Raw genomic sequence first — 26,092 nt, 5'->3', positions numbered from 1 at the left:
CAACATTCCTCTAGTTCTTTAATGCTTCCTCCCCTTCACTATCATAACCCCAGTTCTACCTTAAAAATCCAGCTAGGCCAGGGCATGTACATTGGTACAGATAAGAGCTCTCGACACAGGGAATCCAGGACAGATACCCCCCTCAGGAATAGTGATAGGAATAGCGATACCATGAGGGTAGGGGGAAGGTGGAGGAAGAAGGGGAGAAACGGGGAACTGACAATAATGATCGACATATAACCCACCACCACCACTCCCAAGGGGATGAGCAACAGAAACGTGGGCAAAGGGAAACAGTGGACAGTGTAAGATATGAAAATAATAATAATTTATAATTTATCAGTCCATGAGGGTGGGGGGTTTGAGGGAAGGTAAAAAGAAGAGCTGATACCAAGGGCTCAAGCAGAAATAAAATGTTTTGGAAATGATGATGGCAATATATGTAAAATGTTTGATGCAATTGATGTATGGATTGTTATAAGGGCTGTAAGAGCCCCCAATAAAATGATTTATTAATTTAAAATCCATAAATAATCAGAGAGTAGAATATATTGTTGTTAAGCGCTCTCAAGTCAGTGCCGACCCATAGCAACCCTGTACACAACAAAACAAAACACTACCCAGGCCTGTGCCATCCCTCCAATTGTTTCAGTCATGGTGTCAGTCCATCTGGTTTTTCATGTCCCTACGCTTTTCCAGGCAAGGCGTCCTGCTCCAGGGACTGGACTCTCTTGACAACATGTCCAAAGTATGTAAGACAAAGTCTTGCCATCCTTGCCCTGAAGGAGCACACTGGCCTTATTTCTTCCAAGACAGATAGACTTGTCCTTTCAGCAGCCCACGGTACTTTGAATCCTCTCCTCCAGCACCATAGTGCAGTGATATGGGCTTCCTGATTCAATGTCCAACTTCACATGCACATGAGGCCATTTAAAATACTATGGCTTGGGTCAGACACACTGTAGGCCTACATTGAAGAGGTTTTGTACAGCAAAACTACCCAATACAATGTGTTCTTTGATATCTTGACTGCTGCTTCCATAAGCCTTGATTTTGGATACAAGCAAGACAAAATCCTTGACAACTTCAATCTTTTCTCCATTTATCCTATTACCAAATGATCCATTTGTGAGGATTTGGGTCTTCTTCACATTGAGTTGTAAGCCATGCTGAAGGCTGCAATCCTTGATCAGCAGCAGCAAGTCATTCAAGTCTTCCTCACTTTCAGCGAGCAAGGTTGAGTCTGCTTATGAAAGTTATTGATAAGTCTTTCTCCAATCCTGATAATCCATATAATTATAATATAATTCATCTAATTATATATAATTAAGCTCTTTAGAATTAAAATTGTTGCTATAACCTTCTGATATGACCTCTTTGCCTTGAGTTTAAGAGGTCCATTGGATCCCTTCAGACCTCTTTTTATTGTTTTATTGGGGGGCTTGTACAGCTCTTAGCACAATCCATACATACATCCATTGTGTCAAGCACATTTGTACATTTGTTGCCACCATCATTTTCAAAACATTTTCTTTCTACTTGAGCCTTTGGTATCAGCTCCTCATTTTCCACTCCCTCCCTCCTTTCCTCCATCCCTCATGAACCCTTTATAATTTATAAATTATTATTATTATTTCATGTCTTACACTGACCAATGTCTCCCTTCACCAACTTTTCTGTTGTCCATCCCCATTGGAAGGGGGTTATATGTAGATCATTGTGATTGGTTCTCCCTTTCTCCCCCACCTTCCCATTCCCCTCCTGTGTGGCCACTCTCATAAGTGGTCCTGAGGGATTTATCTGTCCTGGGGGGGTTATATGTTCTGGATTTCCTGTGTTTCCAGATTTTATCTGTACCTGTGTACATCTCTGGTCTAGCCGGATATGTAGGGTAGAATTGGGGTCATAATAGTAGCGAGGAGGAAGCATTAAAGAACTAGAAGAACATTGTATATTTCATTGGTGCTTTACTGCACCCTGACTGGTTCATCTCTTCCTTGTGACCCTTTTGTAGGGGATGTAACCCTCTGACCTTTTTTTATAAAGGCACCTTACTGAGAGAATTTGTACTGATCTGCAGCCATCCATTGGTCACGTTTAGAAATAAGTCTAACATGTGTTATTTGGAATAAACTCATACAGCCACACAGTAGGACTCCTAGGAGCAGTACATTGTGACTTACCATCCTATCCTCAGAATCCCAAATATCACACCCAAGACCTGTTGGAGCTCATTAAATGCTAGATAGTTTGGACACATTTTTGAATACTGATATAGCACATATTTCTAAATTTTAATAGAGTGCTCAGCATATGGTCCAAGAAACTAGAGATTTCCCTTGACAATGGAAATCATCATAGGCTTTAAAAAGTCTGTAGAGATGTTTTCTTTTCTTCCATTTTCTCATATTCGGATCAACACATAGAAAAGGAGAGCCAGAGGGGTCCAAAGAAGTCATTCTTTTCTTTCCTTAGCTCTTAGATTAGCCTTGAAACCAAGGTGTCCAAGAATAAACAAACTCAATGGTGTGTGGAGGGATGCCTTTTCATGTTTTGTGAGGTAACTATAGGTGGGTACTAGTACATAGTGATTACATGTACACAGTGTTCATTATAGATCCAAGTAATATGAAACCCTTAAATATGCCGATATTTTCTCCATTGATCATAATACAGTTTATTGGCTCCGTTGTGGAATTTTTGTTTCCTTTATGTCAAGGTGTACTACATACTGATGCCTGTAGTCTTTGATCTTCATCAATAAGTGCTTCACTTTTAGCAATCAAGGTTGTGTCATCTGCATATTGTCAGTCTTCCTCCAATCTCGATGCTGCTTCATTCGACATATATAAAAGCTTCTAGCATTGCTCACTTTGCTCAGTATAGAGATTGAGTAAGCATGATGAAGACATGCGACCCTGATACACACATTTCCTGACGTAAGCCATGCAGTATCGCTTTATTCTGTTAAAACAACTGCCCCTCGGTCTGTGAGCAGGTTCCGCACGAGCACCGTAAAATGTTCTGGGGTTTCCATTTTCCTCAAGATTATTCGTAGCTTGTTGCAATCTACAGTCAAATGCCTTTGCATTGTCAATAAAATACAAGTTAGCACATTTCTGGTATTCTCTGACTTTAGCCAAGGTCCAGCTGACATCAGCCGTGTGATCCCTCGTTCCACATTCATTTCTGAACCTGACTTGAATTTCCTGCAGTTTCCAGTTGAATTCAGCAAAATTTTTCTTTCATATGAGTTTAATAATATTCTCTTTCCAAATAAATCAGGCCCCAAAAAGGTGGAGGTTGGATTACATTTGGCTCTGAAATGTAGTTTGACGGACAATACCCTTTGGACATTTTTGGTAATAATCTCTTTCAGTTAATGGTCTCTAGCATACCCCTATGGGTTCTAATATCCATGACCATGGCTACACAGAACTCACAGACAAAATTCGTGATTAAACGATGTATGAAGGATGTGAACAAGTTGTAATACCCGTGATAAATGCTTAGAGTTGCGTTGTTTATCAGGACATGTGACAAAGTTCTTTCATTTCTGCTGATAAGGGCCCAGACTTATGTACCACTCTGCTGTAAACCTCAGCCTGAGACATTCAGCTCAAGCTCTGTGGCGTTGCAAGCCCAGCTCCCTGAATTAAACTGCCAGAGGCACCTCACTTCATGAGCTCCAGCCTGAAGGCACTCGGCTCCACTTCCGTGGGTCAGCAAGCCCAACTTCCCCACTTATGAGCCCAGACGCTCCCCACTCCGCTAGTCAGTGCCCTGCACAAAAACACTCACTTCTACTTGCTCCGTGGGTTGGGAAGTCCATCGCTCTGCTCCATGTTCTGGCTCCTGGTCCTACTGCTATTTCTCTGAAGTTATAGCTGACTTCTGGATCCAGGAGGCCCACTGCACAGGGATCCTGAGACCAAAGGACTTGCCTTGCTTCTGGCTCCGGCAGGTCACAAAATCCCCACTCCAGCTTCTCAGAGGGCTTATTTTATAGGCAGAAGGGTGGCATTGCAAGGACTCCTTCCACAGTTGCTCACAGACGAATCCTCTCAGGGTATTTCCTCATCTTCTTACCAGCCCCATTCAGAAAAAGATCATTTGATGAGAGTTAGAGACTTTCCCAAGAAGAGACAAACTAAAGAGTTCACTGCTCCTGCACTCACTCACTCACACACACACATGCAAATAATTTCAGGTTAAAATTAATAATTAATTTCTATACAGATGGTGTGTTTGGCCAGGTTGACTAGAGAAACAAATCCAGGGACAATTATATATGTATACAAGAAAGAGCGTCTATCAAAGTATAATTGTATATTAAGAAAACATCCCAGCCCTGTTCAGATCAAGTCCATTAGTCTAATATTAGCCCATCGGTCCAATACTAGTCCATAAATCCCTCTCCAGACTCATGCAGCACATGCAATGATGTGAAATGCAGGAAGATCACAGGCCAGTGGGTGCAGTCTTGTGGACCCACTGGTAGTGACAGCATCTCCAGGGCTCTCACAGGTCTCAGTGTGGTTCCCTGTGGCGTGTTAACAGGAAGGTGAAAGCAGAGAGAGAGTGTGTGGCCCACCTCCAGGGAGAAAAATAGAGAAGGAGGCTGGCCTCAGAAAGCCATTGATCTTGGTCACCCTCCATTCAAGCTGTGCCCCGATTGGCAGGCTACACTCCGCCCATGCACATGTTCCTGAGGAAGTCATGTTGCACAGAAAACCAAACTATCACAGATGATACAATGGTTTACTTAATGGTTTTTCAACATCCACCTACTTAAAGATTTTCCAGAAAAAGAGAAGCAATAAGAAAGAGAAAGAGAAATAAAAAGCAAGAGAAGAGATACAGAAACATTTTAAAGAATTGGCTCATGTGATTTGGGGGGTAGTAATCCATAGGTCAAACCAGTCAAGCGGAAATTCATTAAAGTGTGACATCAGAGTGTTGAATCCAAAATCATAGGGCAGGCTGTTGACTGGAAAATCAGGCAGGACTTTTATATTACATATAGACATACGAAAATTCCTTCTTCCTGGAAATAGCAGCTTTTGTTCTTAAGAACTTAAAGTGATTGGACATTGTTAAGGGTGATCTCCTTTACTTAAAGTCGACTGGTTACCAGTGCTAATCCCATCTACAAAATACCTCCACCATAGCATTTGACTAAACAGCTGGTTATCATAGCCTCGCCAAATGGACCCGTGATATTAATCATCACACCAAATCATACCACATAATTGGAATATTATTTTCTTTCTCAGAAATTCAATTAGTTATTTACATGTGATATACTGTGTTTCTTAATATCAGACTCTTTTTCAGTGTTCTTTGTTTTAGTTTAAGTGAAAATAATCTCTAGTTTATTAACTTAAAATCTATATCCGAATCTACTTAAGATTACATATTTTACTTTTAATGACAATTAGGGATCGTGGACTATCCCAAAGTGATTCAAATGTCTTTGTTTTCTATGGCTATCCTAACAAAAATAACACAAAATCTGTGGTTTTAAAGAACAGATACTTGTTTTCTCAAAATTCTGGTAGCAAAATCCAAATTCAGGATAGTTACAGAGATAGAGTTTCTCTGTCATTGGGAAGGTAAGACCCTTCCTTAGTCTCTATTCCTAATTGTTGCAAGTGTCTCTTGCTGTCCCAGGGCTTATGGACAGATCCTCTTAGTGTGTCTTTCCATGAGAGGAACTCAGTTTCCATGTCTGTCTTTTTCTAAATGTCATTCAGAAAGGATTAACTTTCACACTACTGCAGTATGACTGCATTAACATTCGTACAAAGAATAATCTTATTTCCCCAAACAAGCTCACATCCTCCATGCAGGGCTTAGGATTTCCACACATATTTTTGGAGACCTCCCCCTCCAACCACCAAAATTCTATGTACAGAATATGTTCATTCTATGCCAGCACCTCCAAAAACCCTTACCCACTCCAGTATCCACCTTAAGCCCCAAGTTCCACCTTCTCAATCATCTAAATCAAGTATGGGTGAGAATCTGAGTAGTGTACAGCCTATAGAACATAATTCCCCTGTAGACCTGTAAAGTCAGGGCTATGTGCAGTGAGTTAAGTGTAGAACTGCCAATCTCAAGGTCAGCCATTCAACCTCCCTCACTGCCCCCCCCCCCCAGTCTCTCTGAGGGAGAAAGATGAGGAGCTCTTCTTGTATAAGGGCTGACAGCCTCAGAAACCAAGGGGCACTCCTGTGTTGTTGTATAGGGTCCTGTGAGTGAGACTCGTCGGAGGCAGTGGGTTTGGTTGCTTTGGATCTTTAAGTAATGCCAGTGTCTGGAATTGACCCTACTTTATAACAATAAACTGTTGATCTATTCATTTATGCAACAAATAGTTACTCAGAACACACTTTGTGTCAAGCATTGTTCGGAGACTTAGGATACGTCACTTAGTAAAGCAGACAATGGTCTTTACACACATGGAGGAAGAGACAATAGGCCTGATAAAAAGTGATATGTCTACTCATATTGTGCTATTAGAAGATGATAAATGTTGTAAAAAAATTAAGCAAAATGGCGTTGTAAGAACTGAGTGCAGTATGAGAAGACACCCAGGTGACACGAAGATGGCTGAGCTAAGACTAAAAGGAGGTTAAAAACCTAGCTACCTGGAGCTCTGGAACATAAGAACCTAGGCAGAAGAAACAGCTAGTTCAAAAACCCACTGCCATCCCATCAATCCCAACTCCTAGTGACTAGAAGAGAGGGTTAAACTGCCCCTGTGGGTATCTGAAACTGTAACCCTTCATAGAAGTAGGAAACGTTCGTCTTTCTCCCGAGGAGCCACTTGGGCCTTCAAACTGCTGACTTTGCAGTTACCAGTCCAACCCGCAACCCACTCCACCACCAGGGCTCCTACAGCTAGTGTGTGCGGATGCTCTATGTGAGCCCGCAGCTCGCCAGTCAGGAGAACATAAGGGAAACCAATACAGCTCTAAAGGGAGGGAGAGGGGGGGAAGTATATGAAATATGTTAGAGAAATAACAGCACTTGGAAGTACATGCTTTAACGCACACTTTTGAGAATGTGGACTACTATTTCTACACAGCATATTATGGTTCATCTTACACCTAGCAATAATGATTTCTCATTATCCCACTGAAGTTAATTTCATATTCCAAGTGACTGGTATAATTGTATGATTCCATTCAATTTAACATTCTCTATATCAAAATTCTAGTTTGGGGTTGATATTGAAAAGTGATTAGAAAAATAAAGCATGCATTCATTTATTCAGTCAATTTTAACTGAATTATTAGAAAAATGCCCTGTGTTCATTCATGGGTAAAATAACATTGGTTTAAAATATTTATGTTGTCAAAAGAAGACACATTATTTGTAACTCTAAAACACATCTCCCAGAATTAGATTTTAAGTATGACAATGTCATAGATTTTTTTTAGAATGTCACTATATTGTACTACCAGAACATAGCTGTTAAAAATACAAACCACACTTTTCAGGGCAAAAATAGAATTTGATAAATGCCACAACAGTGATACTTTCCTAAACAACTATGTTTGTCTGCTGTTACCTAAACCCATCTCTCTACTACATCAAGATGTGATCATTTCTACGAAAATAGCCCCTGTTATTGAAAGACTAAGGAGCCCTGGTGGTGTAGTTGGTTGCATGTTGGGCTGTAATCTGCCTGGTCAGCAGTTCAAAACCACCAGCAGCTCCTTGGGAGAAATACTGACCTTTCTACTCCGCCAAACAGTTGCAATCTCAGAAACCCATGGGGGTTGGTATGAGTCAACATTAACTGGAAGGCAGTGAGTTTGGTTTTTGGGTTTACTGGAAAAATTCATAGAAAAAAATAAGTGTGTGGTGATATTATTGGTAAGCAAACAAGAACAACTATGAGCTGAGGGACAATTTACTGTGAAAGCTCGTGGCATAAAGCAAACTAGCCCAGAGTTTGTATGAAGCAATGCTGACACTGGAAAAAGCTTAGGGCCCTTTGGGACCCTAGCAGCAGAGTGAGTCACCCAATGGGATAATGACTGGAAGTCAGTGGTTCATGTCGACCAGAAGCTCCCCAGGAGACAGGGGGCTTTCATGACACAAAGCTCTAAGGATGCGTTGTCTGTGACACAATGACCGAGACAAACCCCAGGGACGCTGCAAGCGCATTTTCAACACCTCCCTCTGAAGTGGCAGGAGCTGTCAACACCAGATGATATAAAGAAGAGCCACACTGAGACGATAGGGTACCTTCTCCTCAGCTGACTCAAAACTACGGAACTGTGGGACAAAGCTGCAGGCGGACTGCCTTCTGGGCCCATCGAGGCAAAAGTCAAAGGACCCTGTGGCTGAAAGGCTGTGAGAGAGACTTGGCTGCTTGCCAAGGAAACCAAGGACTGCATCTTTACTGTTTGTTGGACTTGGCTTGTGGGACCCTATTGATCTCCCAATAAACCCCTTAGTTGTGTTGTCTGAGTTCTGTGTGGGCTTTGCAACGAATTATTGGACCCAGAATGGATGTGGGGTAGTATGGGAGTGTGGGGGGTAGTGTGTGGGATAGTATGGAGGGTAGTATGGGAGTGTGTGGGGTGGTATGGGAGTGTGTGGGGTAGTATGGGAGTATGTGGAGTAAGTAGTATGGGAGTGTGTGGGGTAGTATGGGAGTGTGTGGAGTAAGTAGTATGGGAGTGTGTGGGGTAGTATGGGAGTGCGTGGGGTAGTATGGGAGTGTGTGGAGTAAGTAGTATGGGAGTGTGTGGGGTAGTATGTGGTAGTATGGGAGTGTGTGGGGTGGTATGTGGTAGTATGGGAGTGTGTGGGGTAGTATGGGAGTGTGTGGGATAGTATGGGAGTATGTGGAGTAAGTAGTATGGGAGTGTGTGGGGTAGTATGGGAGTGTGTGGAGTAAGTAGTATGGGAGTGTGTGGGGTAGTATGGGAGTGCGTGGGGTAGTACGGGAGTGTGTGGAGTAAGTAGTATGGGAGTGTGTGGGGTAGTATGGGAGTGTGTGGAGTAAGTAGTATGGGAGTGTGTGGGGTAGTATGGGAGTGTGTGGAGTAAGTAGTATGGGAGTGTGTGGGGTAGTATGGGAGTGCGTGGGGTAGTATGGGAGTGTGTGGAGTAAGTAGTATGGGAGTGTGTGGGGTAGTATGTGGTAGTATGGGAGTGTGTGGGGTGGTATGTGGTAGTATGGGAGTGTGTGGGGTAGTATGGGAGTGTGTGGGATAGTATGGGAGTGCATGGGGTAGTATGGGAGTGTGTGGGGTGGTATGGAAGACACAGTTGGTGTCAGACTAGGTAAGTAAGGATGCAGCTTGGAGACATAGCTGACTCATCTTGTACAGCCTTCATTGTCATTCCCCACAGTAGTGAAAGAAGTCCAGCTTCACTGAAGGCACAAGCAAAAACCAAGAGTCCAAGAATTGAAGGATTACTCATTGAAATGTGTCAACAAGCTGGTGAAGTATGGGAAGTACTCATTCTCTTAGGCAAACAAGTTTGGAACACAGCTACCTGGTTACCCTACAGGAAGAGATTCATAGCTGTGCCTATTACAAAGAAAAGTCACCCAACAGAATGTGGAAAATATCAAACAATATCAATAACATCACATGCAAGTGGAATGTGGCTGAATACAGGGTCCTTAACAGTAGTGTGTAAGACTGTGGGAAATACGATAGAGACAAAAGCGAGGAGCGGAGGGTCATCCTGATATTGGAATCAAGAGAGCTAGTGTGCTTTCCAATGGCTTGATCTAATCATGAGGCTTGCAAACCTTCAGCAGGCATGCACGTACTAGAGTGGACAGGTAATAGACTGAGTCAGCAGCTTAACCTTGTATGTCCCCTGAGCTCTCCCAAGGGGAGCAATCTATGATCATTATTAGAAGGAGGTATCAGACAGGGTCAGCTGCACTTTGGGTGGGACAGATAAAGCATCTGATTGCTCTTAAAGATAGATAACCTCTGGGAGCATAGTGAACAGCCAAGGGCGAGTTTGAGACATCTTTTATGGTAGAATCTTTATGGAGAGCTACTGTGAGGGTATTTTTCAGCCAGGGAAAAGTGGATTTGATGCCATCTCTATCTCAGAACTGTGGAGACCTTTCTCCAACTAGAGCTGATCTTCCAGCCTGTGGTCACAACACAGAGTTTAGCCCACGTGCACTTCCTTTTGTGTTCTCAGGGTCCCGCAGGAGCTGCCAGAAGTTTAAACCTGATCCAGAAGGACAGGGACTGAAGTCTATCATTACTAACAATAGTCGGATCTTAGCTGGAAGGAGAGACTGCCGGAAAGAAAAGATGTTTACTTGTGTTGTATTGACTATTAAAAACCACTTGACTATGTAGATAATAGCAAACTACGGAAAAATTGAAAATAGGAATTCAGAAACATTTCAGCGTGCTCAATGCAGCCCTGTACGCAGACCACGAGAGACAGTTACTCAAACAGAGCAAAATAATATTCTATGACAAGGAATCAAGAAGGCATATGTTAGAGTTGTATGCTTTTAGCATACTTATTTGATCTATCTGTTGTGTTGCTAGGTGTGATCAAATCAGTGCCAACCAATAGCAAACCCATGCACACAGAGCAGAACACTACCCAGTCTTACACCCTCCTCATGACTGTCCCCATGTCTGAGCCATTGTTGAAGGGGGTCTTGAGGGCCTTCCTCTTTTTCACTACCCCTCTACCTTCCCCAGCATGATGTCTTTCTTCAGCGACTGGTCTCTTCTGACAACACGTCCAAAGTACATAAGACAAAGTCACCATCCCTGCCTCTAAGGAGCACTCTGACCATACATCTTCCGAGACAGATGTGTTTGTTTTTGTGGCAGTCCATGGGGCTTTCAATATTCTTTGCCTGCACCACAATTCAAATACATTGTTTCTTCCTTATTCAATGTCTACCTTTCACATGGTGTTCTCTACTTTCAGCCAAGATCCATCTGATATCCGCAATGATATCCCTTGTTCCGTGTCCTCTTCTGAATCCAGCCTGAGCCTATGGAAGCAGCCTGTCAATGTACTGCTGCAACCTTGGCGGATGATCCTCAGCAAAATATTACTTGCTTGTGATATCAATAATATTGTTCTATAATTTGAAAATTCTATTAGAATGGATACCAATGGGGTTAACTTCCAGTCAGTTGGCCAAGTAGCTGTCTTCCAAATTTCCTGGCATATTTTGAAGATCATCAATTTTTCATAAGTAAGTTCAGTGTAAAGCTGAAGAAAAGCCAAACAAATCCACAAGAGGTAAAATGCAACTATGAGTCTATTCCACTTGCATTTAGAACCCATCTCAAAAATAGATTTGACTCATTCCACATTAAAGGCCAGATAAACTGTGGTGTGGCATCAAGAACAACATATATAAAGAAGGAAAATGATCATTCAAATTACAGGAAAGAAATAAAAAATCAAAATAGATGTCAAGAGGGACTCTGAAACTTGCTCTTGAAGAGTGGGTAGCTATAGTGATAAGAATTAAAGCAAACAAGCTGAATAACAAGTTTCAAAAGGCAGCTCAAAAAGACAGAGTAAAGCATTTTAATAAAATGTACAAAGGCCTGGAGTTAGAAAACCAGAAAGGAAAACTGAATACACTAAGCATGTCTCAAGCTGAAATAACTGGTGAAATTTTTACTATTAAAGATCTCCGTTGCTGAGATGGAAGTAGCCATAAGGCAAGAACCTGTGAGTAACCACTAGAAGCGAAAAGTGATCCTTGGACACCAGCCAGCAAGAAAACGGGTAGACAAGGAACTTAGCTCTGCCAACAATCTAAAGTAACGTGGCAGTTGATTCTTCCCTAGAGCCTGCAGGGCAGAGCTTGGCTCTTCAAACATCTTGACGAGGATGCATCAAAAGATGGAAGGAGTACATAGTCATTGGACCAAAAAGAATTGGTCAACATTCAATCACTTAGAAACATACATATGATCAAAAACAAAAGATACCCAAGGAAAAAGTCCTAGCTGAATGCCTGAACATATAAAAGAGGCCCAAGACATGAATGGGACCCCGACTGGAAAGTGTCCGCCAGCTGATGCCACAGTAGACACACTCACTGGCCTGTGTCAACAAGGTGGTTACCACCTGAGCAACCCACTGCGTGCGCCCGTGTTTGTTCCCATGCTGAAGACAGGTAACCCTCCAGCAAGGACAAATTATTGAATACCGCCGTCAGTATCCACGCAAGAAACGTTTTGCTAAGGATAATCAAAAAGTGGTTGCAGTCATATATCAACAGGGATCTGCCAGAGAGGTTAACTGAATTCAGAAGAGAACATAGGGGGCGGATACTTTTAGTGAGAGCAGGTGAGTCTTGTCTGAAAATAGAGAATACATGTTGCATGGACTATGCAAAGGCTTTCAACCGCACGGGCCATAACAAGCGATTGGTAACTTTGCAAAGGCTGGAAATCCAGAACAATTCCATGTGCTGATATGGAGCCTGCATTTAGACCAAGAGGCAGTTGGGCAAACAGAATAAAGAGACACCGCATGATTTAAAATCAAGAAACATGTGTGTCAGGATTGTATCCTTTCACCTTACTTTTTTAATCTGTGTGCTGAGTAATTAATGTGAGAAGCTAGACTCTGTAAAGAAGAACTCAGCATCAGGAAGAGTGGGCAGTTCGTTAGAAAATTGTGAGATGTAGTTTAGACAAAGTGGCTTGCTGAAAGTACTTATGACAATTTTAAAAAACAGAGCCTTCAGCACCCATCACAACTTGATATAAGGAAAAATAATCATCACAGCTAGACCCACAGAAAGCATCGTGATAAGTGGGGGAAAAAATCAAAGTTGCCATTTTATTTGGATCCACAATTAATCCTGGTGGAAGCTGAAGTCAAGAGATTTAAGTATTGCAATTGGAGCGGGGGAGCTGCTTTATAATGCCTATTTGAAGTATTCAAAGAGCAAAAATGTTACTTTGAGGACTAAGGTGCAGCCCAAGTCAGTTTATTTTCAAGCACCTCGCACGCATGTGAAAGCTGAATTGTGCCAAAGGAAGAAAACAGAAGAGCTGACACCTTTGACTGAGGGAGCTGGTGAAAAGCACTGAACGGGCCACAGACAGCCAGAGAGCAGACGCATCTGACGCGTAGGGAAACGGCCACAGACAGCCAGAGAGCAGACGCATCTGACATGTAGGGAGTAGAGCCAGACTGTTCCTTCGAAGAGAACATAGGGAGACTTTGTCTCATGAACTTGGGACATGTTATCAGGAGAGACCAGTACCCAGAAAAGGACATCATAGGATATATTAACATAGCAGCTGCCACAATGAGCTCAAACATAACAAACAAGCCTTCCCAAATGCACGATGTAAGAGGTTACCTTGGTGAGGCCCTTAGACAATGGGAGGTAATGTGGTGGCCAATTCTGGAAAATAAAAATTGCTTACATATAGTTTCTTAGAATCCTGAATGTCAGTGTCTAAAAAGACTTTAAATTTTGTAAACTATGAGCTAGCAAGCTATGACTCACCACTTGCTTTGTTTTGTTTATTTGTTTTCTTGGAATACAGCCCCATTTATTCTTGGCGAAACCGAGTAGTGCAAGAGAAACTGGCTCACAAAACCTAAAATATTTATTATCAGTCTTTTTGCAGACAAAGTTCCTTTTCTATTTTTACTTTGTATTGTGATTCGGAATCACAGTAAGTGAAAACTTACCAAACAATGCAGCTCTCCATTCCACAATTCACGACACACACCGTGTTTCATGGCACTGACTCGAGTCATCCAACTAGAACAGCAGTCTTCTTATGTGCATGCTTTCCACTCATTCTTCATGCCTTTCTTTTCCTGCCTTCTGAACGTTACACTGGGAAAAGATTTCCTTCATTTTCTACGATTGGTTGCTGTAGAAAGTGCTACCTCCTTGGTGTTCTTATTCACTTTACAGGCCTGTCTATTGCTTGGCTGGAGGTGGAGCCACAGGGATGGCTGTAAGGGTCAATGAGAGACTAAGGACAGTAGAACAAGCCCCAGTGGCGTAGTGGTAACCACAAAGTCAGTAATTCAAACCCACCACTTGCTATGAGGAAGAAAAATGAGCCTGTCAGGTCATGTAAAGATGTAAGGTCTTGGAAACCCAAAGGGGAAATTCTATTCTGTCTTACAGGCTGTATTAGTCTGGGTAGACTAGAGAAACAAATTCATAAACAGGTATATGTATAAGAAAGAGTTTTATATACAAGAGCAATTGAACATTGAGAAAATATCCCAACCCAGTCCAGATCAAGTCCATGAGTCCGATATTAGCCCATATGTCTGATACCAATCTAGCAAGTCCTCTTCAGACTCACGAAACACAGGGAATGATGCTGACTGCAGAAAAATCATGTGGCTCCTCTGGCTGCCAGGGCACGGGCTATATCAGCATAGCACCATGTGCCTTCTCCACAGGGTGGTCTCATGGGAAGTAAGCAGAGAAAGAGAATGTCTCCCACCTCCAAGGAGGAAATACTGGATCTCTCAAATTCCTCAGGAGAAAGCCTGATTGGCTGTATCCTGATTAACAGGATAATCTCCACCCCTTTACTCTTAAGCCTCAAATCAAAACCAGATAATATAACTGCCACATGTACCTTAGTGGGTCACTCAACAAAATAGAATGTAAAACATTGCCTTTCTAGACTATCTTAGGCCAATTTACCTTAATGTTCCTGGAAACTATGTTCATGAACCCCCAGATGTGGTAACTCATCCCCCGAGGTGTTTGGTGATGGCTAAGGAGTTTTTAGAACTTTACCTTTGTATTGCTCATATATCCATGGATAACGTTACAGCACCAATAAATACATCTGTGCAAATATGCTGTCAAACCTCCATATATTCATGAGTGTAGTCCTATTTACCCTCCCACTTGTGTTCAGCGTGTGTTTCTATCTATGCATCCATTCATAGGTTTTGCAGAAAGCATCAAAGGATGATGGAAAGAATACACGGAGTTACTGTACCAAAGAGAACTAGTCAACATCCAATTATTTCAAGAAGTCACACACGAACAGGTCCACTGGTACTGAAAGAAAAAGTCAAAATGCACCGAATACATTAGCCAAAAACAAAACTCCAAGAATTGATGGAATCTCAACTGAAATGTTTCAAAAAGCTGATGGAGCACCAGAAGCACTTCCTCCGCTATGCCAGGAAATTTGGAAGACAGCTACTTTGACAACTGACTGGAAGAAAACCATATATGGACCCATTCAAAAAAAAAAGAGTGACCCAAAAGAATGCTCAAAGTTTAGAACAATATCATTAATATCGCATCCCAGTAAAATGTTGCTGAAGATCATCCAACCACAGTTACAGCAAGACATTGACAGAGAGTTGCAGGGGTTAAAGCCGGATTCAGAAGAGGCCGTGGAACACAGGATGCCATTGCTACTGTCAGATGTGTCTTGGTTGAAATAAAGGCATACCAGAATAAAATGTTTACTTATGTTTTATTGACTATCAAAAGCCATTCAATTGTGTTATCATAATAAATGATCGATAGCCTTGAGAAGAATGGGAATTCCAGAATGCGTAATTGGGCTCATGTGGAACCTGTGCATGCATCAAGCAGCACTTGATCAGACAGAGCAAGAAGTTACTGCATCATTTTAAATCAGGAAAGGTGTGTGTCAGGGTTGTATCTTCTTTCACTCTGTAGGCTAGGCAAATAGTCAGAGAAATTGGATACTATAAAGAAGAATGTGGCATAGGATTGGAGGAAGGCTTACTAATAACCTATGACAGACAGGATAACAACCTGGATTGCTCAAAGTGAGGAGGACTGGAAGCATCTGCTGATGAACATCCAGGATTTCAGGCTTCAGTATGGATTACAACTCAATGTAAAGAAGATCAAAATCCTCACAGCTGGACCAAGCAGTCATTTTGTCTTGCTTGTATCCACAACCAGTGCTCATGGAGGCAATTGTCAAAGGATCACAAGACATGTTGCATTAGGTAAAACTATTGCACAACACTCTTTAAAGTGTTGAAAAGCAAGGCTAATTCTTTGAAGACTAAGGTGTGCCTGACCCAAGCCATGGTATTTCCAATATCTTCATATGCTATAAAAGTTGGACTTTGAATAAAGAAGATGAAAGAAAATGTGATGCATTTGAACTACATCGAATTTGGAGAAGAATAGTGAAAGTACCATGGACTACCAAAAAGACAAACAGAACTGTCTTAGAAGAAGTACAGCCAGAGTGCTTCCTGTAGGCAAGATGAAGATGACTTTGGACACGTTGTCAGGAGAGACCAGTCCCTGGAGAAGGACATCATGCTTGGTAAACTGGAGGGGTATTGAGCAAGAGAATGGCCTTCAAAGAGCTGGACTGACGCAGTGGCCGCCACAATAGACTCACATGTAAGAACAACTGTGAAGATGACACGGGGCTGGGCGGTGCTTCGTTCTGTTGTGCCGAGGGGCAGTGTGAGCCAGAACCACCTCGATAGCACTTAACAGCAACATCGAAGCATCTTCATAACTGCTAGCAGTTATTATTAGAACTCTCTTCATATATGAATAATAACCCTTCTTCATTTAAAGCTATGTGTTTATTTCTGAAATGTCATCTGCCACAGATTTCCACACATCTAATAATAGATAGTACATGTCATCTTTAAACATTCTAGTAGAAACTTCTTCCTTCCACTCATTTGAAATCTATACTCTTATACCTCTATTTTATTAATCACAGTTTTATCTGCTTCCAAATCGAATCAAGCACACAGCCATCAAGTAAATTCTTACTCATGGTGACACTGTGTAGGGTTTCAGAGACTGTAAATCTTTACGGGAGCAGACAGATTGCCTATCTTTCTCCTGCCAAATGATAGATTTGAACCTGGAACCTGGCAGATAGGCGGCCACCACCGAACCCGCAGCGCCATCAAAACTCCTGAATAATAATAACCCCTGAAGGTTCGACAAAGCATCTCTTTAAATATTAAGCTTCAAATATTGGAGAAGAATACCCTTGAATTTTATCCTAAGACTGTACCTCTCTAGTTTTTTTTTAATTAATTTTCTAATACACTGCTTCTATCCCTTTTCCATTTTTACTAATTCTCTTTGAAAGGAACTATAAAATATTCCCCTAAATTAATCAAAGATTACAGACCTATAGATAGATAAAGGCCCTTATTCTCCAAATTCTTCATATTAGGCTAATGATGTGTCTTTATTAGTTTTTTTCCACCCCATCCTGAAAGAGATGCTTCTTATTGTTTTAAATCCTGGAATAAGCCCTTTTTATTTACCATTTTTATGCTTAATTTTATATCGCTCTGAGGACTGCAGATCTGTTCAAATGTTGATACTGTCGTTCAGGATGTCCACTGCTTCTACAAGCTTTTTAGCATTCGCATGTATGGCCAGTATCTGGATCCAGATCATTAATAAAGATTCCATCATCAGACACCACACTCATTCAAGCAACTGGGTATTTATTAATCATTATATTGCTTCCCACTGGCTTTCCATGTCCTCCCATCACGATTTGCTCCATCATTTTCACTTGGAATATCATCCTCTTGGTGAAAGAAGAGAGAAACACCCCAACAGTATTGCCAGAAGAGAATCGTTCAAGGGCGCATCAGAGACATTCCTTGAAGCTTTCTGAAACCAGACAGTCATGTAGTTGAGCTAGGAAGGAAAATCAGCCTGAAGTATTGTGCTCTTCTAAGATCTACCAAAATGAGATCAAGTTGACAACAGCAACTTAAAAGAGTAGACAGCAAAGTTAGGGGGCCATGAGTTTATGTTAATGAGGAGCAATCCCGAGGGAATGTGAGAATGGCTATGCACCGTGAAGAACTTAAGCAAGCCGTATCACTGAACTGCTGATGTAGAAACTTTTGGACTGGTGTCTGTTCTGCTGTGTATATTCTCAACAACAGAAATTAATTAATTTTTCTAATTGAAGGTGGGGACAAATGTAAGCTAAGTTTTGTTTCTCTTTCTTTAGCTATTATGCAGTCAACCCTCCTCTCCCTTCTGTGGTTTCCACATCTGTGGATTCAAACAGTTGCAGAAAGGAAAATATTCAGGAGGAGAAAAGGGCAATTAATTGGTCAAAGCAATCTTTCAAAGGCTAAGAGGAAGGAAGTATAAACTGCTACGTACACCGTGTTGACACTGTATTTGGTCTTATAACGGTTTTCAGGGGCTAATTCAGACTGTTAGTCTGTTCCTAGTCTGTTACCGCAGGGCTTTGGATGACTCCCCTGGCATTGGCAATACCAATGGCACAGTTTCCAAGACCACAGCAACACACAAGCCACCACAGTACAGCAAACTGACTGACTTGGGACATCTTACCGGGAGAGACCCAGCCCTGAAAAAGGACATTGTGCTTGTAAAGGAGAGGATCAGCGAAAAAGAGGAGGGGCTTTGAGGAGCTAGATTGACGCAGTGGCTACCGCAATGGGCTCCAACATAAGACCGATGATGAGGGTGCCTCAGCGCCAGACGGTGTTTTGTTCTGTTGTCCACGGGTCACTATGGATCAGAACCGATGTGACGGCGCCTAACAACAAGTAATGTAGAAATGATTTAAAGTCTACAGGAGGATATGCAGAAGTTATATACAAATGCTATACCACCTTAAATAAGGGACTGAAGCATCCATGCAGGAGCCCTGGTGGCATAATGATGATGCATTGGGCTGTGATCTGAAAGTTCCGTAGCTCAAAACCACCAGCAGCTCCTTAGGAGACGGCTGGGAGTTTTCTACTCTCATAAACAGTTATAGCCTCAGAAACCCACAGGAGTAGTTCTAGTTCCACCCTGTTCTCTAGGGTCCTTGTGAGTCAGTGTTGACTCAAGGGCAGTGAGATTTTTGGTTTGAAACATCCATGCATTGGGGTATCCAAGCACATCCTCAAAACAGCGCCTGCAGATCCTAAGGGAGGATTGTACGTCAGAACAAGCTGTTTGTCTAACTCCTTTTAGGTACTTTCTCGGCAATTAAAGTAGTGAAATATTGATTTTATAAGAAAATTGAATTTATATGTTAATAGTGGGTCCTGTATCTATCTGGATAGAGAATGGTAAAACATAACCAATTAACTTTCGTAATTATAACACCTATAAGTACAGTGTCTTAGCACATGCCATGAGCAAAATTTTTTCTAAGTCCATATCACTAAGTAGCTGTTAACTGTCCCTAAAAATATATTGGAGATTGGGAAAATTAGAACACACTATTAATTTTGCAATTCTGCTTTGCTGAATTTCAAAATCTAGGTGTAACTTAAGCTATGTATATCTTTGTCTTCTTTAATTGGTCCACTCATTTTAGAATTTCCATTGTTTACATCTTATATTTTAATCAGCATTTTATATTCTTATGCTATTTCTTCAAATGCTTTCACAGTAAAATTATGAATAACCATTGTCCATGTTCAGAAGAAAGATATCTAAACATAAGATTATCACACAATACTGAGGTTTTGTGATAAAATTCTAGTAAAATAAAAAATGCAAACTTGATGTCTATGGAATAAAATTTTACCAAATTAGTGTTTTAGTTCCCTGACTTATGAATCCACATTAAAAGGTGGTTTCAAAATCAATGTGGTTTCCTTTCTTTGATAGACATTTATGAAAAAAGATTTAATGTCTTAAAGACTTTGATATTTTAAGGTTTTTTTAAATGAATCTTGCTAATAATCTTCTGTCTTAAAATTCACTTTTCTCTTTTACTGTGTTTTTAACTTCCCCTCTTTAGGTTTGGATGTGTGGAGGAGAAATGTTTGATGTCCCATGTTCTAGAGTTGGTCATATCTACAGGAAGTACGTCCCTTACAAAGTTCCATCGGGAACCAGCCTGGCACGAGTGAGTAAATGGATATCACAGAATAGCCCTGGGCTTGATAGAGTTTCCCAAAGGCAGAGCAGTCAGCCTCGCATGTGGCGTGATTTAAGACACAAACTGATAGAAACATCTGTCCAAAATAAAAGCCCTGCCACCTGCCACTCCATTTGTTAGGTTTGAGCCCACAGAGTGCGTGTTTCTTGGGGAGATTTCCTGCCATTCTTTTGGCAAGTATGAACTATCCCACTAATTCTTAGCAATAGTCTTCAAGCATAGTTGCATATGTTATGTTCAACATTCCCCACTCCCTTCTGAAGCTGGTGGTTTTATCGCCTTTCCTCAATTGAGGACACCGCAGTTTAGGAAAGTGGTTAGTACACACAACATGAAAAACAGCAGAGTCAAAAATTAAGGCCAGTCTTTCTGAGTAGGAATCCAGTCCTTTCTCACAATCTGCAGCGTAACCCACCAGTACCATCCAGTATACTTCAACTCACAGTAACCCTGTATTGCATACCTAAGGCTTTGTAAGTCTTCATGGGAAGCAGACAGCCTCGGCTGTCCCTCAAGGAGTGGCTAGTGTTTTGAACTGTCTTCCCTGCCTTTAGCAATCCAGCACTTAACTGACAGCAACACCAGAGTCCATGAAAACACACCCGATCCATGAAAAGACAGCTGGAGGAAAGAGTCAAGGGAGACGGCGGGGCATGGATGTCCAAACACTGTCTTCTTCCTCTTTGTTACTAGGGCCAGCTCTGCCTAAAATTATACTCCACCCTCCAAATGCCAACATCGATTTGGTTTAGCTGTTGGCTAAGCCTTGGATGGATAACCACAGGGTTCGAGACTGTCTGCCAGTCCTTGGGAGAAAGACGAGGCTCTGTTCTGCCATAAGGACTCAGCTTCAGAAACCCTACGTAGGGTTGTTATGATTCGGAATCTACTCAATGCCAGAGGGTTAAGTTTCCTTTTAGATGTTTTGAAAAAGGTTTTCCTCTTGAGCCAGCTATATGGGGTCTTTTCTCTTATGTCTTTTAGAATGCTTTCATATGTGATCGGAAAGCATTATTTAGTTGCTAATTACAGTCACAATACCCTTTATAGACAATCCAGACAATCTCTAGGCTTTCCAAGTTAGTTTCTCTATGATGTGGTCTCTTCCATTCATTTGTTCACGTACCTGCTGCAGTTTGCACACCAAATCTATGAAAAGGATTATGTTTACAACATTTCTTTGCACAAGCTGTCCCAAGTATTCCAGACCTAAATTATTCATTTTTTTGTTTGTTTTCAAAATTAGTAAGACTGAAGCATAAATAACTGTTTTAATATCCTTTATATAAAACTCAATACTCTCACATAACAGACTTTTAAAACATTTTTGTTTATCAGGATTCATGCAAATATCAGTCCAAATGCACGATAGGCACCGATAAATGATTAGTGAGAGAAATAATTATTCTGGAAAACAAAAAGTAAAAAGTTATGAATCTTAAATTGTAACTAAACCTCAAATATTTTAATGATATATAATAAAAATATAATTTATAAGTAATTGGTTTTGGGGAGAGATGTCTCCTTTCTCCCCTTCCTAAAACATTTGTCAGCAATGTTGATTTTTGTGTAGTTTTACTCATAATTTCTGTTACAGCAGTTAGACTTTCTAGTAATGAACTTACATTTAGTACATCTTGAAGGGAAATAGTCATACTGTTTGTACCTCCCCCAAATAGAAATGAGCTATCAGTAAACTCTTCCACTAAATAGCTGTAGAATTACACTATTTGAAGAACAGACACCAATCACAAAATCATAAACTGATTAAAGAACTGCTTTGGGGTAAGGAAATTGGCTTAATTTAGTCTGAATCTATAGAATTCATACTTAAGGCTTAATGCATATGAATCTGAAAATTTGTTCAGGAAAACAGCAGAAATCTGCAAGAATGAGGAGTTTTGCGCATATGCCCAAATCAGCCATGTGGACCTAATGAGTCATATTCATCTGAAATATCCTAAGGATAATCATGCTCTGTCGCTCGTCTACTTCCTTTTACTCGCACGGTGCCCAGCTTGTGGCCTGTGCCACCATTCACCCCGGGGGCGTTGGGGGTGCTTGGTGTGGAGCTCACAACAGTGGAAGAGCCAGGGGGAGATGTTGTGCTGTTTAAGAAGAGTGTTTTTCCAAACACTAACACTGCACATACATTTTCAAGAAAGAAATTAAGTACTTTTTCAAGGATTGTCAAACATAGGAAAACTAGGATTGACACATAAAACTTCCAGGCAAGAAGTGAGTATTTATTCAAATGAAAAAAGTCCGTAATTCTGAATTTTAATCTTTTCCACTTAAATTTTGCTTGAGGGCTCATTTTTAAAACTGCTAGAGCAATCAGAGTGTCATAAATATTGAAACTCAACTGTCACTCTAAGGCGCATTTTATGATTTTTTAAATAAAAATGTATATTAAAATGAAAAACAATTCCAGTGTTTCGTGGGGGAACTTCAACTCCCTAGGTACACTTACATCATTACTAAATCATCAAAAATGATGAGAGGCTTGAAGGATGCTACAGAAGCAGGATGACTCTGTCTGCTTGCCAGGCAGTTCGTCTTCCCAGACTCGTTCCGGAGATGAAGAGGGAGACTTGCCTCCAAAAGCTTGTTTTCCTTTTAGCAAAGACAGCTTACTGCTTTCATGTGTGTACATGTGTAAATTGAAGATTCCAAAAGATTTTCGAAAACACAAATGTGTGAACAGCCTATAGTTCTCTAACAATACTGGAGTGTATAATCAAAATTAAGTTCAAATCATTGGTCTTTCGCTATCTTCTATTTATCAAATATTACAAGCTGGTTGGGAAAGACATGTATACATGAAACTATTAGAAGACCATATGAGGGACTTCAAAAATTTGTGGAATTTTTTCAGTATCTGATAATTCAGTATCTGATAATTCCTTCTTTCCACAAACTTTTTGAAGCCCACTGTGAGAAGACAGCACATCACTGTCCAAATACATTCTGAAGGCATGCGTGTATCTTTCAAATACATGTGAAGAGAAGAGGGTCATGGTGCTATAGGGGTGACCATCCTCAGGCCTCTCAAGGTAAAAGAATGGAAGACAGGAAAAAAAAAAGATTACAGCCTGTGATGTTCGTGAAGAATGCTAGATATACAACAGAATAAATAAAGGCTGGATGTACAGCAGAACAAATATATCCATTTTCAGGAAAGTTCATTCGAACGCTCTCTAGAAGCAAGGCTGGTGAGTGAAACCTCATCTCGGCGACTTTAGGCAAACCATCGGGAAAGAGCAACTCAGGAAGGGCATGAGGTTTGGGAAATAGAGGATTCATGAAAACAAAGGAAATCCCTCATTCGAGGGACTGACACATCGTCTCAACAGTGTACGGAGAACACACCAGTGATTATGCAGATGGCCCAGGGCCAGGTGACATTTTGCTCTTTTACACATAACACGGCCGTGAGTCAATGCCAACTCAAAGTCATTAACACCACCACTAACACCAGGGATGCCTCAATTAAAGTAACAAGTTTCATACAAAGCAGTGCTTCCCAAACACAAGATCAGTGACCAGGGCCGCAAGTTTCTACCAGCCTCCATGACTTGAGAAAAACAATCATTATAAAGCTAATTTATTCACTGTAATAAAATTTCCTTTCTATGGTATCTATAGGTTCTGTCTGACAGCATAGAAATTAAAGATATCCATTTGTTCAAGGTGTGACTTTGGTTCATGTGCTTATGTGGCAAAATAAAAGTAGCATCACTATCTTAGTTCACAAAGAGTCAAGATCTAGGTCACAGTCTTGTGGAGTTTAGATTCATCTGGGAATCGGGTGTTGTCTCATCATTAAAGAACCTAGGTATTTTTACTGGGTCTGTTCAGGGTCTAATAGCAGGATCTAGACGTGCAAGGGCATGCACTTTTCACCTAGGATAAATGACCAGTGGCCCCTGAGGAAAAGGACACTCATCCCTACAGTCGGAGGGAGACTAGAGAGCCTGCAGCACTGAGGTGACAAGTGTGCTTTCTGTCACATCCGTGAAGAATAAGCAACGCCGCAGTGTAAGGCCGCTCAGAGGAGGCTGAGTAGAAACCGAGAGAAAGGCTTTCAGAGACTGCCCTTTCAAGCTGCCAGGTTGTGGTGACACCAGACACTGTGCCAAAAGGAGTGGCAACCACCAGCATCTGAGGAGGAGAATTCCCAGTATGTTTAGGAGCCAGGGGAGCCCCTGGACCTAAGACAGGTGACTTCAACAGCAGGGGCCCCAGGGGGACAGCTAAGCATTTGAAACCGGTGCTGGTGCAGAATATTGGAAAGCGCCGTGTGCTGCTTGAAGGACAAATCGATCTGTCTTAGAAGAAGTACGAGGAGAGTGCTCCTTAGGCCAAGGCTTCATCTGCCCGAGTTTGGTCTTGTCCGGAGAGACCAGGCCCTGGAGAAGGACATCATGCTTGGTAAAGTGAGGAGCAGTGAATGACAGGAAGTTCCTTAACGAGGTGGATTTCCATCAGGGCAGCAACAGTGGGCTCCGGCATAGGAATCATTGTGAAGGTGGCCCAGGACCAGACTGGGGTTCGTTCTGTTGTGCATAGGGTCGCTATGGGCCAGAACCACCTCAATGGCATCTGAAAACAACACAGCGTGCCAGCTGATTGTAGCACAGCAGAAGTTCTCTTGGGGGCCGGAGGTTCACCCCAACAGCGGGGGGCAGCCCTGCAGCAGCAGTAAGTGGGGCAGTGTTGGAGCACACCCCACCTAGCGCCCAGGAGAGGGCAGCCGGAGGAGAGCAAGGTGGAATAAAGCCTGTACGTGCAAAGAATGCAAATCGGGACTGAATGTCTTTATTTTATCTCTGGCAGATTACCCACTCCTTTTTTCCTTATTTTTTTTAAATCGTTTGATTGGGGGCTCATGCAACTCATATCAAAATCCATACATATATCCATTGTGTTAAGCACATTTGTTGCCCTCATCATTCTCAAAACATTTGCTTTCTACTTGAGCCCTTAATATCAGCTCCTCGTTTTCCCCTCCCTCTCCACTCCCCACTCCCTCATGAACCCTTGATAATTTATAAATTATTATTATTTTGCCATATCGTACACTGTCCGACATCTCCCTTCACCCACTTTTCTGTTGTCCGTCCGACAGGGAGGGGGTAATATGTAGATCCTTTTAATCAATTCCCCCTTTCTCCTTCACCTTCCTTCCACCCTCCCAGTATCACCACTCTCACCACTGGTCTTGACGGAATCATCTGTCCTAGATTCCCTGTGTTTCCAGTTCCTATCTGTACCAGTGTACATCCTCTGTTCTAGCCAGACTTGCAAGGGAGAATTAGGATCACGATAGTGGAGGAGAGAAAACACTAAAGAACTAGAGGAAAGTTGTATGTTTCATCATTGCTACACAGTACTCTGACCGGCTCATCTCCCCGTGGCCCTTCCGTAAGGGGATGTCCAGTTGCCTACAGATCGGTCACTCCTGTTTTCTTAGTCTGAATGTCCTCTTGCATTAGGTGGCAATGATTTCTAAAAAGAACTCATGGGTAGAACTTAGATTTTCCCCAAGTTTCAGGATTTGAGCTCAAACTAAAGAAGTCCCATTTCATAAAAGTTAAATTCTACATACAACTCACATGAAAAGGGAATAGAGCTTACATATCAAATGAGCAGAACTGGGTTTGTGAACCAAGGTCTAGCTCTCCAAAACCACACTCTTAACTATTCTGCAGCAATGCCTTCATAAGTAACTTGGAATAAACCAGTCCTCCAGGGCTCCTCTGATCAGGGCAGGCGGATGAGCAAACCATCAGACAGGAATGAGCAGCCAGAGGGTGACAAGTGATTGTGTTTGGGACCTAAGGAGTTAGACTACGACTATTTTCTTGGATGCAGCTTCTGAAGGACCCTATACATAGACCAAGGTAATTCGTCTTTTTCTTATAGATTGTGGGGAGACTGATGGCCTTTGACCAAGAAGTGCCGAGATAAAAATATAAAGGCAAAATGGAACAATCGACAGACAAGTAGATACTAAAAAATGAGAAGTAAAGGAAGAAGCCTTCTGAACGCAAGGATCACTTATAAAGAAATTTAGTAAAATCTTTTTATTGATCCACTACACTGAGCAAGGAAGGCAGAGTCGAATATAACTGTGAGGTTTCCACTGTGGTGTCTGGGAGAAATGGCATCAGTACAAAAAT

General features: G+C 41.6%; 1 protein-coding gene across 1 annotated transcript in view; it reads left to right on the top strand.

Moving 5' to 3' along the window:
• The window catches only part of GALNTL6 (polypeptide N-acetylgalactosaminyltransferase like 6), a 1,308,188-nt gene that overhangs the window by 1,169,379 nt on the left and 112,717 nt on the right, over positions 1-26,092 (top strand). Inside the window, exon 8 of the mRNA XM_075555794.1 lies at positions 19,767-19,874. Within this exon, the coding sequence (XP_075411909.1) occupies positions 19,767-19,874 (108 nt within the window). The remainder of the gene's footprint in view (positions 1-19,766; positions 19,875-26,092) is intronic.

This window comes from Tenrec ecaudatus, chromosome 8 (assembly GCF_050624435.1).
Source record: "Tenrec ecaudatus isolate mTenEca1 chromosome 8, mTenEca1.hap1, whole genome shotgun sequence".
In the NCBI taxonomy this organism is placed as follows: Eukaryota; Metazoa; Chordata; class Mammalia; order Afrosoricida; family Tenrecidae; genus Tenrec; species Tenrec ecaudatus.
The sequence above is the reverse complement of the archived record's forward strand: the minus strand, read 5'-3'. Positions and strand labels throughout refer to the sequence as shown.